Source organism: Hipposideros armiger, unplaced genomic scaffold (assembly GCF_001890085.2).
Source record: "Hipposideros armiger isolate ML-2016 unplaced genomic scaffold, ASM189008v1 scaffold_134, whole genome shotgun sequence".
NCBI lineage: Eukaryota > Metazoa > Chordata > Mammalia > Chiroptera > Hipposideridae > Hipposideros > Hipposideros armiger.
In genome coordinates, this window is record NW_017731484.1 from 3,743,614 (window position 1) to 3,763,357 (window position 19,744).

A 19,744-nucleotide genomic window follows, 5' to 3' on the forward strand; every position below is an offset into this window, starting at 1 on the left:
ATGCAGTATTCCAATGTTTTTCTCTGGGAAGCCTGGCCCCTAATTCCCTGCGGTTCTTTCCCTCCAGACTGTAAATTCACCTGCCATCCAGAGTGCCGCAAACTGATCCAGCTGGACTGCAGTCAGCAGGAAGGCCCGTCCCGGGACAGACCCGCTCCAGAAAGCACCGTCACTCCAGCCTTCATCCAGGTAGGCAGCAAAGCTGAGGACCAGGCTGGGAATAGGTTTTGCAGGTACCTTGGGCTCCACTGTCTCTCCTAGGAGCTCTGGTGAGCAGGAGGTGGCGTGAGTATTCCACATGTGCTGGATGTTGGGGTCCCTTTCTGTTCCGATGGAGTTCACAGACACATATTTCGATTCTGCACCCAATTCTGATGTGTGTGTGTGTGTGTGGGGGGGTGTGGTTTCCAACACTATCAAACAATTCTCTAATCCCAGCTAGGTTTCAATTCAACTCAATTCTGACACTCTGCACGTGCTCCTCCACCTTCTGATGCCAACTGCAAGTCTAGGTTGTCACCTGGGCTTCTGACCAGCTAACTATAGATCGGAAGTTACCACAACTCTCTCCTTGGGTTCGATTAATTGCTAGAGCAGCTCACAGAACTCAGAGAAACATGTTACTCACCAGATTACTGGTGTATTATAAAAAAAAAAAAGATATAACTCAGTAGCAGCCAGATGAAAGAGCTGCATTAGGGCAGGTAGTGGGAAGGGGCACAGAGCTTCCATGCTCTCTCCAGGTGTGCCACTCTCCCCGAATCTACTTGTGTCCACCAACCTGGAAGCTCCCCGAACCCCATCCTTTCATGTTTTTCATGGAGACTTCATTAGATAGGCATGATTGATTAAATCATTGGCTATTAGCGATTGATTCAACCTCCAGCCCTTCTCTCCTCCCTGGAGTTCAGGGGGGTGGGGCTGAAAGTTCCAACCCTTTAATCACTTGGTAGGTTCTCCTAGCAACCAGCCCCCATCATTAGGTGAGGTCCAAAAGTCACCTCATTAAAATAAGAAGAGACACCTTCGTTGCTCTTATCACTTAGGAAATTCCAAGGGTTTTAGGAGCTCGGTGCTTGAAACAGGGACAAGACCAAATACATATTTCTTATTGCAAATCACAATATCACACATCTCATTTCAAGAGACTGTGGGGATGGAACAGAAACAGCGATGCCAGGAAGCCTGTAGCTACTGGGAAGTCCCCTGTACAGAGCCTGCTTTGGCTAGGGCTGTGAGCCAGAGGTGTGAGAATGGGTGGGGGTGGTAGGGGATCCAGAGAAGGCTCCTGAAGACCCTTGGAGGCCTCATAGCCCTGGGGCAGTGGGGTTGGTGGGGCTGCCAGCCAGGCCAGATCAACTTCAGAGGAACTGGCCAAATGTTCTATCCCTATGTTAAAGACCAGGAAATCGATGCCCAAAGCAGCTCTTGTTTCTGGGCTTTGCCAAGGCGCTTGAACCAGGATGTGTCTGAACTTTAATGTCTAAGATTTGGAAGAGTAACAGGAGAGCATTTATTTTTTTGACTCTTACACTGAACAAGCGTTTATTGAGTATCTGCTATGTGCCAAACACTGGTGACAGCAGGAATAAGAAATGATACATCCCAGTTTTTATCCTCAGAGAGCTTACATTCTGGTCGGGGAGGCAGTATACAACCAAATAATATATGCTGTGATGCATGTTGCCATAAAAATATGAACCAAGTGTTTTCAGTACACAGTGTAATTGTTTCTGTTGGGGAAAATCAGGGAGGCCTTCCCAGAGGAGGTGACACTTGATCTGCACCTTAATGTATGAGTTGAAGGTTGCTGGTCAAGGAAGTAAGGAGTGTACCAGAACATCATCTATGTATTCATTCAACAAGTACGTTTTGACTGTTGACCATGTGCCAGGCCCAGGAATGCCAGAGACTTAGTGATGAAGTAAACAGACATAACCCCTGCCCTCCCAGTGCTTACAGTAGGGTAGGGGGCTAGACTTAAAATAAATAAACCCCATGTTTATGACGGAGAAGCCTAGGGTACTGTCAGAGACGATACAGGTGCTGGATAACTGGTTATTTCTTGAAGAGAAGCTGAGAGAAACTGAGGAATCTGAGGTTCAGCCTCAAGTCCCCAGAATAGCCATCCACATGCTTTTTCTGACCATGATGCACATCATCAATGATGGTCAACCACCTGACCCACCCATAGGTGTTACAGCCTCTCAGCCGTTCCCCCATGCCTTCATCTCCCACTGGGAAAGCATTACTAGAAAGCAAATATGATATGTGCTTTTATAAAAATTATATTGAATCAGTTCTAAACTATATATTTAAAAAATCTTTATATCCTCCACACACTTTGGAATAGTAACTGCTTATGATTTAGCCTGAATGTAGCCCGGCTTCTTGGGAGGGCCTTGTCTCTAGCCAGAACCTGTCCATCCAGGTTGCGGGGAGGGGGGCAGGAAAGGAAGGGACACAGCCCTGGGGAATAAGGCAGATTTTTGCTGAAGGCTTTTCTTAGAAGATGGAAACATGAGATTGCGTAGCACACCATGTAACAACATTTCCTAAAATCTTATTTAAACAGCTCTTTATTTTCCCAATTTTTTTTCCCATTTGGGAGCTTCCAAGTCTCTCTTTTTTTCTGCTCCCCTTGACTCTACCCAGCCCCCAACCAAAAGCCTGCGCCCCCATCTGTTTCCTGGGTCTCTTCTTTGGGTCTCTGTATTCCTTCTTCTAGAGCAGCAGGTCTGAAAAGGGTGTGATTGTTGTCCCCCACGCCCTGGGGACATTTAACAGTTTATGGAGACATTTTTGGTTGTCACAACTGGAGGAGCCGCTAAACATCCCACAGTGCACAGGAAAGGCCCCCACAACAAAGAGTCATCTGACCCAAAATGTCAACAGTGCCGAGGTTGAGAAACACTGCCCTAGAGCTGGTGAGCCAAAAGTCCCCAGAACAGGACTGGGGTTTGCTCTGTACATCATCTCATCCTCAGAATGTCCGCAGTGCTTCCGAGTCTAAGTATTTGGAAGCAGGGTGTCCCCTTTTCCCTCTGCTGGGGACACTCCAGCAAGCTAAATCAGGGCTGTGTCTAGAGCAGAACCACATTGACATAGAGAAGGAGCCACATAGAGACACATAGAAGGAGCCAAGGATCCCCTGTGGGTGTGGAACAGCCCTCAGCCAGCAAACAGCCTGGAGTGGGGTTTGCTCCTAGCCGGCCAGCTGAGGAGGGCTGCTGTGTTTGCCTTGGACAGGCCTGACTGCGCGCTTCAGCGCCAGTGGGGCAGAACCTAGCCTTCTATCAATAAAACCTGGGCCCTGCTCCAGGCTCGCTCACCTTTTCTAAAAAGCTTGTTTGTGCTGATTTCCTCCTTGGCTTGATTTCCTATTAAATACCAGGATGGACGGTCTTTCACCTTGACATTGTCACCTGGGCTAGCTAAACTAATGTGTGCGTGCCATTTTCCTGGGGGACTTATTGTGGCCAGGGCCTTGGTCTGTGCGCAGCCCCTTTGGGGATATAGGCCTGTTAGGAGGTCTCAGCTTGGTGGCATTTCTCCTCTCTGCTCTTTAATGAAAATACAATCATTGATTTTCCTCCACGCAGAGAGAACTGCTGTTAGTCAACATTTAAAATTTTTTCTTCCTGTGCATTCATACACAGGAAGAAATATTTTTCAAAACATGGTTGAGATCATCCTATAGATAAGCATTTGGCCTCAACCTTTAAAAAGCAGTAATCTCAAAGTTGTGGCTGTCTTCTGTCTGCCATGCCAGAGGGAGGCAGAAGGGGCTGGTGTGTGAGGGGGGGGGGGCTCAGAGCCCCCAGCTGTATTCACAGGGCCATGTGGGGCTGTGTGTGTCTGTCTCAGGCAGAGTAACTGAGGAAGGGTGCTAGGAGCTGCCTGTGCTTTTGTCAATCACAGAATCAAGGGTTTCGGAGTCTCTCCTTGGAGATCTCCAAGGTCTGTGATGTCTGACTTTTCCCTTGGGCACCCATTGTTGACCAAGCAAATTTCCTTCAAGTCTACCCCAGGTCCCTTCTTCAGTTTAAGCCTGTTTCCTAGAGAACATGGTTGTCATTGGCTGAAGACCACAATAAATTGCCCAAACGGCTGCAGTTCCTTTATTTGGAGGTGGTCTTATAGTTCAGGTGGTCTTAAGGGTGCTCTTACCATGTCATTTCTGTGATGAAAAACACCCTCAAGGGGCTGCCAGTGCCCTTATGATGAAGTGAGACCTTGTTGGTTTGGCCCAGCCCTTTCATTGCCTCTGGAAAAGGAGACCCCAAGGGAGGAGATCCTTGTCCCAAACTGTTGACTCTCATCATAACTTGCTCTAGCCCAAGGTGATCCTGGCAGCTCTGTCCCTTTGGCCTTTGTTGCCACTTTTCTTAGTACCTGGAATGCACAGAGACACGATAAAAACATAAGCACTCTTTCTTCCTCCTAAATCACTTACAGCCAGGGATTGAGTCTTCTAATGTCCAACAGGCCCGGATTCCTTCCCCGTCCTCCTGGCCCTCCAGAATCCGGAAGTAGCATTCAGAAAGCGGGCTCCCAGGTCCCTGGCTGCAAAGCCCAGCCCCTCCCACAGCCGTTCCCAACCTTACTCAGGCACTTTCCACTTAGGATTCTGGCCGTATCCATGTTCCACCTGTGCTATTATTTACTTAATACTTCTCTTTAAATAGATTTGTTTTCGTAAACTTTTGTTAAAGAAAAATTCTAAAGTCCTCAAATCACTGTTTGATGTACTTAGGATTTTTTTCCTGACACACATTCAATTAATACTTAATCTCTAAAATTAAAAGAAAATGTGTCGAAGGACCGCCTCAAATTCCTTATGCCTGTATTTATTGAGCCAGATGCTGTTCTAAAATCCCCAGTGTCTTTAGTGGGAAATGCTGCCTACAGAAGCTACTCTCTTTGGTGATCTGGTGCCTGGACTACCAGTGCATTGGATCCAGTTGGTGCCTCAGGAACATGGCGAGCAGCGGAGAGGGCTCCAGGGCAGCCAGGAAGGAAATCCCAGTTCCATCCTAGTACCAAGGCACTCTTCCAAAGGAGAGATGGACGGATCCATATGTACTGGCAGGGAATAGTGTGAAGTGAAAACAGGTCAGTCAACAGAATATATATGTATTTTGTACATATGTGTATATGTGTGTGTGTATGTGTGTGTGTGTGTGTGTGTAAATGCAGGGCAAGGGTCAGGATGATGCTCAGCCAACCACTGGAAGAGATTTCTCCTTGGGAAGGGTGGGAGTTGAAAAGGGTAGAGTGCGACTCTTTCAACTTTTGCTGTTTGCTTTGGTGCTGTTTGAATAACCAGATGCTGTCACGTGTTTCTAGTATACTATTTTTTAAAGGAAATAAATATTCTCTTTTTTTATATAACATTTTAATGTATTTTTAAATTTTTATTACATTTATTGGGGTGGCATTGGTTAATAAGATTATATAAGTTTCAAGAGTCCAATATCATACTACATCATCTGTACATTGTATTGTGTGCTCATCAATAAATATTTTCTTAAACAAAAGAAAGACCCCTGGCCTGGGTGACAGAAGAGCTAGGTTTTGATCCAGAATGCAGATGACATAGTTGGTATATGACCCAGGACAAGCCTCCCAGTTTCTCTGAGTCTCAGGTTTCCCGTCTGAGAAATGGGACAGTAGATAGAGTGGTTGTGAGGCTTCAATGAGAAGAAGTATGTGACAGCATGTGCACACGAGGGGGTAAGTATCACTCGATAACATTCCAGGGCTGCCTCTGGTGCCTCTTGTGCAGCGGTTCTCAACCTGTGGGTCGCAACCCCTTTGGGGGTCGAACAACCCTTTCACAGGGGTCGCCTAAGACCATCAGAAAACAAAAAGATACTTACATTACGATTCATAACAGTAGCAAAATTACAGTTATAGAGTAGCAACGAAAATAATTTTATGGTTGGGGGCCACCACAACATGAGGAACTGTATTAAGGGGTCGCGGCATTAGGAAGGTTGAGAACTGCTGCTCTAGTGGCCTTACTGGATTTTTTTACCATGTCACCCCTGTGAGGAAAACCATCAGTGGCTCCCCGTTGCCCTCAAATTCAATCTAAATCTGAATTAGCACAAGAAACCCTTCATGGTCTGGCTCTGCCAATTCTCCAACATACCAGAAAGATGGCTTATTCCTGGATATAAAGCAATGACACTATGACTTTGTGGTTTGGGCGGGCACTTATTGCTACAGGACTTAACCATTATCCCCTCCTTTGCTGACCAAGTTATTGCTCCACTCTGTAGATAAGAAGACCAAGACCCCGTCCCCATTCACCAAAGGGACAGATGGCTTTCAGAGCTTCAGGGTGGATCAGCCTAATCTGCTGGTGTTTCAGCCCCGTAGGTTGCTGCTGCCTTTCTGCCTAACCTCGACGCCCCCACCATCCCACCACTGTCGTTCCTTAGCAAGGTTCCTGTGGAACCATCTCCCTTAGCTCCTGCAGCCTCTGAGCGATGACTGAACTGATGTGAAGAGCCGAGTTTCCTGGCTCCTGGCCTGTGTTCCCTTCCGCAGCTGCGCCACTGCCTCCTTACCCTAGACTCTGCCTTTACAGAGCCTTTCAGAGGTGGAAGCATCCGGGGCCAGGGCTGCCCCAGGCCTCAGTCCAACGGGCCACGTGCTGAACCCCGAACTACCACACGGGGGAGCCAGGGAGCAAGAAAGGGGGAGCCTGGTGGCGAGGCCTGTCCCTCCGGAGGGCGCCTCCTACTTCTCTAACGAATGCTCTGCACACCTCTCGGGGGTTTTGGGGGCCTGAGTCCCTTCCAAAATGCTCCATAGGTGTTTATCAAACTGAGTTGTGATTGATAAAAACAGTACCTAACATTTGTTGAGGCATACCATGCCATGTGCTCTTGCTTGTTAATTATTGAAAGGAGTGTTGAAATCTCCAAGTATAATTGTGGATTTGCCTATTTCTCCATACAGTTCTAGCTCCCTGTATTTTGAAGCTCCGTTATTCAGTGCATAAACATTTAGGTTAATTATGTCCTCTTGATTAACTGACTCCTTTACATTACGAAATAACCTTCTTATCCCTGGTAATATCCTTTGCTCTGAAATCTACTTTGTCTGATATTAATATAGCCACCCCAGCTTTCTTTTGAATATCATCCATCCATTACTTTTAGGCTATTTCTGTCTCAATATCTGGTTATTTCTTGTACACAGCAAGTAGTTGGATCTTGTTTTTCTAATCCAGTCAGATCATCTTTGCCCTTTAATTGGGTTATTTAGATCATTTGCACTTGATGTGATTATTGATATAAATAGATTTAAGTCTGTCATCTTGCTGTTTGTTTTCTATTTGTCCTGTCTGTTCTCTGTTCCCTTTTGATTTTTCTTATTTTTTTCTGCCTTCCTTGGGATTAATTGAATATATTTTATGATTCCATTTTATCTTATTTACCGCCAGCCCCCCCACATGTGCCAAAGGACGGAGCCAGCATCCAGCCTCGCTCTCACTCCACTCTGGCTACATCTGGGACAACAGCTGCTCCTTCCTCCACAGATTTCCCTCCACACTCTAGAAACCAGAAATGCTGGCCGAAGCTGTCAGTAATTAGACACCACTGGACAGCTACCTCTCCTAGGAGCCGCCCCAAGGCCTATCTGACCAGCTCAGGCTACCCCATGGGAGCTCATTTTTGATCAAGCAGAGCAGAAGGGCTTCCCAAACCAGGAGGCACCGGAGATTCTGGCTCCGAGGAGGGACTGAGCTCTAGCATTTATTTCTCTAGAAATCCTTAAGCACGGGGGACATTTCTCTGTGCTCCTCACAGCCCCACCCCCCACTTCTATCCTGGAAACAGTGGGCTGCCTGAGATGACCTCTGGCTGGGCCAGGTCAGGCCTAAGGCCCTTTTTCTGTGTGTAGTAGTACAAGAGTTGTTCAGATCTCACACTGCTGACCGCACTGCCCTGGCCGTTGGAGGACTGGCCTTGCATGGAGAGGGGGCACGTGAGGGACGGGGTAGTTGATCAGACACACCTTTTGTGCTTCCCTAGTCTCCCTAAAGGAGAATAATTAGAAGGCAGACTCCCTGGTCCTGGCTCAGACCCCGCATTAGCTCCTCAGGGTCTCCGCCGCTCAGTATGCCTGATTTAACTGTCTTCAGTGTCTTTAGGTGGCAGGGCCCTGTTGAAGCTGTTAGCCCGGCAGCCAAGCAAGAGAAGTATAGCATGTGCTAGAACCCCCGAGAAAGTGAATCTCCTGTGAGTCTAACCTAAATGGTGTGCGTCCGCTTACCTTTTACAACAGGAAATCATCTGGGGAGAAATTGAGCTTTCTGTACACAGTTGGTTTCATGTTATCAAATACTACTGCTCTCAGAGTGGAGGGTGATTGGATACTCGGTGAGGAAGGTATTGCTTCTCAGAGGCAGGGGAAGGTTGTGGGAGATGTGGTCATTATTGACGAATACGAGTCAGAAAGCTGGTAGGACATAGGACATTGACAGGCAAACGCAAAACCACAAGAGGGCAGGGAGGCCGCTGGGAAGGTGAACCAAATTTTGTGCAGCTATAATGAGGGATGCTTGATTGTGGCTGGAGATGAGTGCGAACTGTTGGCTGGGCACATGTTGTGAAGGGCCTTGAAGGACCCACTCAGGAGCCTGGACAATCGCTGTAGGCACTGGGGAGTCATCGGAGGAAGAACAATTTAATGGAAACGTGTCAGAACCAGAGGCTCTGGGTTTGAAATATGATTCTACCATTTACTTGCCCTGTGACCACTGTGAGCCTCAGATTACTCATCTGTAAAATACCTTCTTGCAGGGTTGTGAGGATTGAGTGAGATAGCGAAATGTGTAAGAGCTTGGTAAGTCTAACAGAACTTCTTATTTCATGTCGTTCTACTAGACTGCACGCTACGAAAGGGCAGGGACTGTGTCTTATTCAGGACTGAGGTGGAACACCCAGGCTAGGATTTTCCATGTGGAAGGGGCTCAGGAAAGATTTCTTAAATGAATGAATGAGAAAGTAAGCAACTAGAGCCTGCTACATAGTCACTATTCAATGTTTATTAGTTGAAATCTGAATAGAAGGTTCTGTGTTAGAACAACTCTGATCAGATCTTGGTCTAGAATGGTAACTTGGGCAACAAGGGGGCGAGGAGTTTGGAGGAGGCCCACATGGGAACAAAGGAAGCTTCTGGAAGGCTTTGCAATAACCTACGCCATGGCATTCATGGAGACAGGAAATACTGAAGGAGGAGACACAATGAGCTCAGTGTTGGACTTGCAGAGAGTGAGGCTGCAGGGGACGAGTTGGGTACAGTGAGCAGGTTATCCATCAGGAGCTATCCGGGAGCGACAGCATTCTGAGACATGAGTCTGTGAGGTGTAGTGACTACTGTTGGCACAGATGAGACTTAGCACCCAGGGAGACACAGACTCATAGCAGGAGAACACGGTTAATGGCTGAACCCTGGAAAACCCTAATAAGCTAAAGGGAAGACAGGGGCACAGGTGAACTGAGAAAGGAGTCCCAGACTTGTGTGTGAAGGGCTGCGATTTCAGGCAATCTGGCTGTTACGATGGGAGCAGTCACAAGGCTAAACACTCAGTGCTAGGGTGTTCCGGGACCTGGGTCCTGGAGTCAGACCAGCTGGGTTGGTTCAGCCCTACCATTTGCTAGCATGTGTGACTATGTGCCAAGTTACTTCCCCTGCCTGAACGCCCTTTCCTCTACGTAAAACAGAAATAATAACTGTAGCTTCACCATCAGTTTGTTGTAGGGATTAAATGGAACGATGTTCATAAAGTTATTAGTACAGTGCCTGCACATACTGGCCAGTAACGATTTCAAAATACATTTCAGGGATGAGGTGGCACCTCAGCCCGGTTTTCAGCCTCTGAGTATGTTGGTAGGTCCTAGTCCCCCAAATCTGATCTCCACCCCTGAGTCCCTTCATTTGGACAAATGAGGAAAACCTGAGGTTCAAAGTTGCTCCAGATACCATATCAAGCTGGAGTTGGAGCTAGGACTAGAATCTCCAGTCGTGTATCACAGCTTTTCTGGAACATGAAGAACCACCGGGTGGATCTAAAAGTGGGATCTGGCCACATGGCAGGTTCGCATTTGAGAGAAAAAGAAGGCTTAAAATAACGTCTTTCATCATTTGACACTTTGAGACAGGAAAGGCACCGATTCTCCATTTCAGTGGGGCTTTCTGAACCCCAGCACGACACCATGTATTTAAAGCCGCGGATGTGAAGCTTAAGGTGCAGGCTTCTCTTCCTGGGCCCAGGGATAAAAACAGCCAGTTCTCATCCTTTGCGTGTTGTGTTCACCGCCAGCGACATAAAAAGCTATTGCGTAGGCTCTTCTGTGCAGCCTCCCGCGCGCCCCGCCCCCTCCCCGCCAGGTTATCACTAATGTTGGTTATTCCTAGGGAGGAAGTGCAGACAGGGTCATTAGACACTGAAAGGAATCCAGTCTTCCTCCCTTTGGGACCCTGGAGCTTCGGTTTGGATTTTTCCTCCTGGAGGCTGGCCAATTTGTTGTATATGATCTTTGCAGATCTCTCGTCCCAGGGTCCTTGCCAGCACAGCCTGTCTTGCTGACTTCTTACATGTGGCTTCCATCCAAACCTAGTTCATTGACAGGTGGAGGGGGGCAGGGAAAAAGACACTAGCTAGGAGTTAAGAGACTTTGAAAGTAATGAGCTGTAATGAAACGGGTTCCTTTCCTAAGTTTCCTCATCTGTAAAATGGGGTCAATACCCGCTTTCAAGGTTATAGAGGAACCTAAATGAAGTAAAGGATGTTAAAAGGGCTTGGAAAAGCCTTCTTCAGACATCAAGTTTTCATAACTCTTGGAATGGCCTGGAACAGCGCTCTAAAAGAACACAGTGTCACTTAGAACTTTTCCTAATCAGGTCTGGCATCTTGTGTGTTGTTCATGCAGACTCCTGGGGGTACTTTGGCTTGGTGTTTTCAAAAGGTTGGTATTGGCTGTTTTTTAAGACTGCATATTTTGAATGTGTAGCCCTGCAGTTGCTTTGCAGAGGTCCCTGTGTGACTCCAGGGACACAGTGTGGACACAAAGAATCTGTGGCCTGTTTTTTCCTTAAGTATTAGATTCCCACTGAGCAAGAAGTTCCTTTTATAAAGAAAAGTGTGTTTCTTTGCTGGCTGGACAAAGCAGGTAGGCTGTTGTTGATGGCCCAAGGATCATGCAGAGCCCTCTCTTTGCAACGTTCATTATTCTGGCATTGGACTTGGAGGTACTGGTGTGGCCAATACCAGCTTCCTTTGCCTGAACCACTGTCTCTGGGCAAAATCCCCCAAAACAGCCTCTAAAATACTAATTTGAAGATAAGATTGCTCCAGATAAAGCCAGAACCTACCTTCAACCTCATTAATGTGAGCTCCTGGCCACAAACAACCTGTAGCTCACCCCAGCCCCCACCCCGGCTGCCTACCTCCACTTATTATCTCCCTGCCCAGGGAGGCAGCTACTGGTGTTGAGGGTCTCCTGAGCCCATGGTGACCAGCCACTGGGGTACTGGCTCTCAGCTATCTCAGTCTGTGCCTGCCAGGTCCTCACAGGCTTCTGGAAAAAGGCTGTGTGGGAGGATAGAGCCAAATTGGGCTGCAGTTTGAAACCCTCCCTGGCACTGACAGATCTGGCGAAGGTGCGAGAAGGAGTGCATTCCTCATAAAAGGAACCAGAGCTTAAAATGGAGCTGGCAGCTTGGTGTCTGGGGCTGTCTAGCCCTCTGCCCAACTTGTTCCTCAACACTGCATTTCTTCAGAACTGCAGGAAAAGCCACACTGACTTGGAGAGAGTCCTGATAACCTCTCTCAGCCACTGTCCAGAGCTCCAACGGTCCACAGGCCATCAGACCCCATAAGCACGGTGCCCCTAGCATTGCTGGGCTCTGAAGGTTTTGTCTTCTTTTTTTTGGGAATTCCAGGCCTCACTGTATTGGAAAATGGCAGAATGCACATCAAAACAGCCCCATTTCTGCTGAGCAACTATATCACAATGGCCAAGAGCACAGGCCCTAGAATCGGACCGGCCTGGGTCTGAGTGCCAGCACATGTATTCTTCTGTGTAGCCCTGAGCCTCAGTTTCCTCATCCATAAAATGGGAATACTAATCTCTATCTCCAGGCTATTGGAAAAGTGCAACACCGGGCTGTATGTAAATCACCTGGCACATTCAGCCTTTGTTCAAGCCCTGATCGCTATAATTATTATTGTTCAAATGAGATCTGGGAAGTGGGTGGGAGGTTTGCCCTAATTGCTGTGAAGGATTCGCCCTGGTCAAGGAAGGTGTTCCTTCACTCAGTCTGATGAGGAAATGTAAATGAGCTGTCCTTGACAGTGATGGCAAGACCTGCCAAAGACCCCTCTTGGCTAGGCTGTCAGGAAAATGCGCGAATAACATGGGTGTTGTCTGCAGGCTCCCTCAGCATTCTGAGGCTCCCCGAGGCCAAGTTCCCGCCTGGGTGGAAGGGCGGGCTTGCTCTCCAGGTTGCCATAACTTTGCATATGATTTGCATATGCTTGTGGGGCCCCTGCAGTTTCTTCTGGCATTTCCAAGTTAAAATATTGCTTCTTCTCCAGGCAGGCCAGACACTGATTTCCTTCTTCTCTAGTTACTTCTCTAACCACGCTGATTGACCTGGCTCCTTCACCCAGCGAATGGGGGATGAGAGGGTGGGGTGAGGAGGTGGATGAGGGGAAGGGAGGGAGGCACGGGGTCGACTTTATAGCACATTAAACTCCGTGAACATGAGCCATCGTGGGTGATGAGAATGAGCTGTTTGCAGTAGGATGAAGAGAGGACTGAGAGACCCGCTCAGGCCCATCCCGGTCTATACCTTACCGGCATCCCTAATTTGACCTGAGGTGCCCTAGGTCCACTGGTCACCGGGGTGCAGTGGCACCCAGCCGGGTCAGGAGGATCCGGGTTGAGGTGGGAGGAGAGAGAGGGGCGCCGTGACAGCCGAGCACGGCGTTAGCAACCTTGCGAGAGGAAGTGGCTTCTGAAGACTGCGTTGTACCAGGGGGCAGGAAAGGCGCAGGGAGGCGGGGGAGGTGTCGAGATGGCGCTCTGCGCGCTCGGGGCGGAGGGAGAGAGCCGGCGCCGAGGACATGAAACCGCAGAGGCCGAGTGAGCCGGGGAGCGAGGCAGCTCGACCCCGTGTTCGCAGCCGCTAGCGGCGCACCGGGAAGAAAGCAGGTTACCCGGCTGCCGGAGCCACGCGGGGCCCAGGGTGAGAAACCCAGGCGGCCGGCGCTTGCTCCGCCGGGTCCGGTAACTGACTAGTCCCCGGCGGGCTCCGAGCTCAAGTGGTGGAGCCCGGGGAAGGTCCCCCACCTCCCTGCGCCGCATCCCGAGCCGGCCCAGCAGATGCGCTGGCTGCCTCTGCCGGGCCCCCGGCTAGATGACGGTGGACAGCAGCATGAGCAGTGGGTACTGCAGCCTGGAAGAGGAGCTGGACGACTGCTTCTTCACCGCGAAGACCACCTTCTTCAGGAATCTGCAGAGCAAACACCCTTCGAAGGTAACCTTCATTGAATACCAGAGCCTTGCATGGGCGCTGCGGGGAGAAGAACCTCTGTGGCTTAGAAGGGAAACCTTGCTTCTTGGCAAACAGGCAACGCCATGTGTTAGCGGAGTGAGTGTGCAGTTGCCATAGGGACCCTCTTGAACTTGGCGGAGCAGACCCAGGGTTGGGTCTGGATCTCTCTGGTGACCACCAGGAAACAACGTTCTCTTTTTAATGCCCTGTTCAGCATTTCCTGCCTCCTGGACCTTCTCAAAATGGCTCTCTAGGATTTGGGGACAGTGCTTGGCTCTTGGTTTGGCCGCATGCTCACCGGTGCCTGGGAGAGTGATGGGCTCTGCTGTGTTCCATTTTCCCCCCCAAATCCATGCTCTGAAGCTCTAGACGGAAAGTGGATGACACCCAGTTCCTTCGGTAGGATAAACATTCATAGGTTGAGACTTCCGTATTGTGAGTGGCCAGAAACCATCTTAAAACGCAGTCCAGCAACTTTGCAGAAGTCCAGGGTGTTTTCAGAAGGAAATTAAAACTTCTCTCCTAGGTTGCTCCCCTACTACCATTTTAACTTCCTGGGTTGATTGGGGGGGTAACCTAAAGGGGTTTGCATGTGTTCCCTAAAGTGGCTATATGTGCCTCCTAAAGGTGTCAGCTTCTCGACACCCAGCACAATACCCAGCACCCCTGAGTCCCCTGGCTGCACCCTCCTAGTTGTTCAGAGGCAGCAAGCTGCCACGGACTTGGTGGAAGTGGTGACAGAGCTCGGCTTATTTGTTTATTTGTTTTGTTATTTATATGAGAGGGCTCTGAGCCAGGTCCTTGGAGAGGTTACCTAAAAGGAGCTGTTTGTAGACCTAAGTGAGCTGGTAACTTTCACAGGTGCGTGCAGGCTCATCATAATTTAGCACCCCTTACCGTGTAAAATTAACCAAAAACTCCCCCAGGCCTGACGCTGGAGCCTCCTTTGTTAATAGTTCATCTTGCCTGGAGGCCCTGCATTTGCTGGTCCTGATGTCAAACAAATGGACCTTTCAATTGTGAGAGGACGCCCAAGAACCCCAGGAGAGGTTTTGATCTTAGTCTTCGAAGGAATCCACTAAAACCGGCCCCTTGAACCCGTGCCTGTTTTCTGGGGCACCCCCTCATGAGGCTTGCGTGCTGGAGGGAAGAGGCAGGAAGGGTTATAGGCAGGGCTCAGGCAGGGCTCATGCCGAACAGCACGGCTGCAGGGGAAAGACGTCCCCCTCTCTCTTGGGGTTTTTGCCCGACTGTGGACCACCCCTACACACACACACACACACACACACACACACACACACACATTCCAGCTGTCTGGGGTCTTCAGACCAATGGTTCTCAACCTTAGCTGCACCCTGGAATTGCTGGGGAGCTTTAGGAAATTGGGGTATTGGGTCTCACTCCTGAGCGTCTGATCGAATTGGGTTGGGTGCAGCCTGGCATCAGGGTCTTGAAAAACTCCCCAGGTAATCCTGATACCCTACGGAGGGTGAGAACCATTGCTCTAGAGAGTTTTGCTGCTGCATGGGAAAGAAATGGTTCCCGTTTTTAAGACAAAGTGTAGCTGCCGTGCTTACTGCCAGCCAGGCTGGAAGCCCTTGGTCTCAGAAAGTGAGCTTCTGCATGACTGGGTAGGGGAAGGTGCCCCACAGAACTGGGGTTTCTTTCACTTGGCAAATGCAAAGGTAGCTGTTTCTGGTATTTCTTGGGAGAGATGGAGCTATCTTGCTAGAAAATGTGCTGTGGTGGTGTTGGGGGAGGGGGAGGACTTGTTCCTTGACCCAAACAGGCTCCTCTTTTCATTCCCCTCAAACTCTCCTTCCTAGCCTCTCTCCTCAAAATGTACCTTTGGTTTGGCACCCACACCACCTCTTTCTTTACTTTATCTGGTTCTTGAATCCACTGCATACCAGGAGGCCTCTGCATATCTCCCTACCTCATTTTGCCCAAGCCTGTAATCCCAGACAAGGTGATAAGGCTACATGCTTTCCAAAAGGAAGGGTGGTGGGCATGGCCCCTCTAATCCCTGACCTCTGCCTAACTACATACAATGTGAGAAGAATCTTGACCGGAGTTTCAGAACTGCTGTCGGGACAGTTTGCCTCAGCACCAGACCAGCTTTCAATCAGCACAAACCAGGGCGAGAGGGAGGGAGGGACTGTGCCGCCTCTGCTGGGTGGCCCAGCACTGGGGTGGCCCCGCTGGCTGAAGGAGGGGCAGCCTGTGAAGGGTGTGTGTGGCTGACTAAGGAGCCAGGTGAGCTTCATCCAGATGTTTCCGTCTTTCATCCTTCTAAGTGTTTTTCTACCTTCAATAACATTTTCAGCTCTCTTCTCCCGGGGAGCACTTCTGGAAAGGGTTTCAAAGAGACTTGCCAGATCCCAACCCCATTCTGACCCCTAATGGTGCCTTTTTCCTACCCAAACAGAAAATGCATCTGAACTCCTAGGGGAATTTCTCTTTCCTGTCTCCAAGGAAAGGCGATTATGTGTTTCCCAGTTGCTAGAGCCGGCTTCTATAAATAGCCTTGTCAGAACAACCTGAGTCTGCTGCTGGGCCTGGGCCTGGGCCTGGCTGGAGCAGAGCTGTGGAAGCCTCGCTGCTGTTCTGGGTGTCGCCACCTGGGAGTCATCACTACCCCAGCCTCCAAGGAGTTCCCGAGGCCTCTCCCCAGCCCCTTTGGTGGGAGGTGGGAAGGTGGAGAGACAGCAAGAGAGAACATGGGAAAAGGCCCTGGGCCTAGCTTCTTTCAGAAAATGACAGCTTTTTGGGGTGCTGTGCCTCATCTGAAAGGGACAGGAAGGTTTTGAGTCACATGATGCATAATTTCAGGAGGCTGAGGCAGTGCTCTCCAGGTACTTTCCCCCTTGGCTGGGCAGAATTAGGTCACGTTTCCCTGGATTATGCGTGTCAAAATGGGGTTCCTGGTGGCTTGGGGGAAAACCCACCTGTGTGCTGAGCAGTGCAACCTGAGCTACTCTCAGTAAGGCACACACATTCAGCCCAGTCCAAGATATCAGAGGGGCTTAGCACAAGTACATAGCAAGTTTATGGTGGACCCAGAGAGAGAGGCTACATCTCTTGCCTTCCAGCCCAGACATTTTTCTGTTTTAGTCCTACAAAAAGCAGGATTTGGCAATTTGTAGGGCTGTGAAGCCCGTTGCTCTTTTATTCCTATCTGGGATCTGACCCTGGAAGTGGAGCCAACTTCCACTCCTGTCAGTTCCCTGAATGCCTACAGGTGGCGGCAGTTTAGGGTTTTCATCTGTGAGCAGGGAGGCAGGCACTCTGAGCTCTCTCTGCATATTTAGCAGGCTCTAGGGCTCCAGGACTGAAAGCCATCAGAGTTTTGTGTGAGCGCTCTGAGAACACATGAAGCCTGCTTCTTGCAGAATGTCAGAGCTGAAAGAGACCTGTCTAGCGCCTTACCTCACAGATAGAGAAACTGAGGCTCAGAGAGTGGGGAGGACCTTGCCAGGCCTCATATCTGGTTGGTCAGAGCCAGGACTGACACCTCTCTTAGACTCCTTGTCAAGTGCTCTCCTTAGTCCTCTTTACTTAGTGAGTGACCAGAGCAAACTATAGTCCTTGTCCTCTCAGAGCCTTCTACAAAATGGGAAGACCCAAATAACCTCAGGCTTGGAAAGGGGTTGACGGGTCCTTCCCATCCCTCTGAAATTCCATAAGGCTTTTCCCATCCCCCTATTCCATAGCTTTATTGCCAAAGGAACGCTGGCCCAACATTTAACACTAGCAGGGTGTGCCTATCCTCAGTTTCAGTCTTACAACTTGAATCATTTAAAAGTTCTTCTTGGTTCCTGCTTGTTGGAGAGTCTTCCCCGTGTGTGTTTTGTTTCAGGATATGGAGAATAGAAGGTCTTTATCTATGGTTAAATATTATACTTAAGCACATCTAGAACACACTCCCATTCACCCTCCTTCCTGCCCGCAGACTTTCTCTGCTCTATGTCGACACCATTTGTTGTTGAAATTTTCAAGGAAGATGTGAAGAGGAAGGGGTCTCAGAGGTCAGAGTACAAAGCCACTCTAGTTCCCTTCCTGCACTTGTCCTACCTCCTCTTGCCTGGCCAGTCGGCCCCTCCCTGGACAAGGCCTCTGTGGCACCCCACGGGTGTCAGCCAAGCTTGACGGCCCTGGGACCAGCCAGGGAAATCCCCATCTCGGTGCCAGCAGCAAGCACGCCAGGCCTCAGGCACAGCACCTGCCTCTGGCCTTCTTGGCATAAGAGAAAAGAAAAGAATACTAAAAATAAGTTAGTTCCAAATTGGAGCAATAAAAATCGTCGGAACCACTGAGCCATTTAACTTTTTTAATGTGCTATCTCAGAAGCCTACACAGCCCAAGACTAACCCCAAAAGACTTTTCATGGCACAGCCACACAGTGCCTTCCTTTTAGGCTGTAGTCTGTACTCCACTCCTGTGGAGTACACTGCCTGTTGCCTTCTCTGGCCCTTCCCAGTATTGCTCTTCTCTGTGAAGATGGTTAGCCCTGTAAGATCAGAATTCTCAGCCCCTTCCAGTCCAAAGCAGCACCAAATACTGGTTACAAAAGCAGGCACTAACTAAATGTTGGTTGATTTTCTCTCTTGTATCCTATATAATCAGGATGGATTGACTAACTGTTGTAACAAGCAACCCCTGTTTTTCAGCCATTGAGCATATAGAAGTTTATTTCCCCTTTAAGTAAAGTTACTTTGCAGGTGGGGGACCCACAATAGTACATGGGAGATTTTTGTGGGCCAGGCCCGGAAATGGGTGTGTGTGTGTGTGTGTGTGTGTGTGTTTTACACCCACATGCCATTGGCCAGAACTCAGTCGCGTGGCCTCACCTAACCACAAAGGAGGTTGGGAAATGAAGTGCAGCTGTGAGCCCAGGTGGAACGGGAAGCTGATGTGGTGAACATTTAGCTGTCTCTGCCACACATCCTCCTACCATCTTCTCTGCCAACCACCTTTGGAAGCTCTGCTAATACTTTCTTGGTGAAGGACTGTAACTTTGCTGACCTTGTACCTCTCCTTCATTTGCCACCGAGGATGTGCCATTCCCGGGATGGGGTCCTGCCTCCCCCAGCTACACTGGGAACTCCTTGAGGACATACTTTTCCTTGCTCAGCACTTCTCTGGTTCCTCTGTAGTATCTGAAGCCTTCAGTGCTGCTCAAAGGGTGGCCCCGGCCACCTGCATCAGAGTCACTCTTTGAACACCTCTTTAAAAATGGAGATTCAAGGGCCCTGCACCAGACTTACTGGCTCCTGAACCTTTGAAGGTAGGACCCTCAAATCTGCTTTTTAAAATACCTCCCCAGGTGATTCTTGTCTATACTGAAGTCTAGGAACCACCTGTTTAGGAAGTATTTGGTAATGGACTGATTATTTCAATTGGAATGGAAGACAAGCATTTATCACAGATTCCAGAGAGGTTCCTAGGCTGGAAATTGATGCCCAGAAGGTAAAAGGATTTGTCCCTGGTCACATAGCTAAATGGAGGCAGAACTGAGGACTTGGGGCCCCTGGGTTCCTGCTCAGAGCTGTCCCCATTACTCTTACCAGACCATGCTGAACAAGGCTGTTGGAGTGACAGCTCTTGGCGATTGTGACTGGCGTGGGATGTAATGGAAGCAGCACAGAACTGTAGGCCAAGTCCTGGTTTCTCATCAAGCTCCAGCTAATAATCGAAGGGCTGTGACCAAGTCACTTCTACTTTCTAAACTCAGGAACTTCCTCTGGTCCTTTCAGCAGGAACACATGTCATATGAGCCTGTCTTTATTCTCTCCCCTGAGAGTCCCTCGCTGCTTTGCACCGGAGCAGATCCTTCTTACCAGCTTCTTATGGGACTGGTAGGGATTTTAGGTACTAACCACCAAGTTCTATAAAGTGTAAGGACTTCCCTAGGGTGGGGTCAGGAAGAGGACCTGAATGGCTAACATGAATCCCCTCTAAAGGGTACCCTGGGTCTTACCTGAGACACCCTCACCGCTGTGTTCTGTGTTCTTCCCCTCCCACCCACCTCTCTTTTTGCACAAGTTTAAACCATTTATTCTGACTCAGCTGGCTTTTCCTTACAAAGAAATTTCAGTTAACAGCTTGGGGCACATACAGCATCCATCCACCTAACTATTGGGTTGTCGGAAAAATCATG

General features: G+C 49.2%; 1 protein-coding gene across 1 annotated transcript in view; it reads left to right on the forward strand.

The window, feature by feature from the left end:
* Positions 1 to 13,446: 13,446 nt before the first annotated feature.
* Positions 13,447 to 19,744, forward strand: part of RASSF5 (Ras association domain family member 5) — a 32,946-nt gene continuing 26,648 nt past the window's right edge. The window contains exon 1 of the mRNA XM_019649621.1: positions 13,447 to 13,566. Within this exon, the coding sequence (XP_019505166.1) occupies positions 13,447 to 13,566 (120 nt within the window). The remainder of the gene's footprint in view (positions 13,567 to 19,744) is intronic.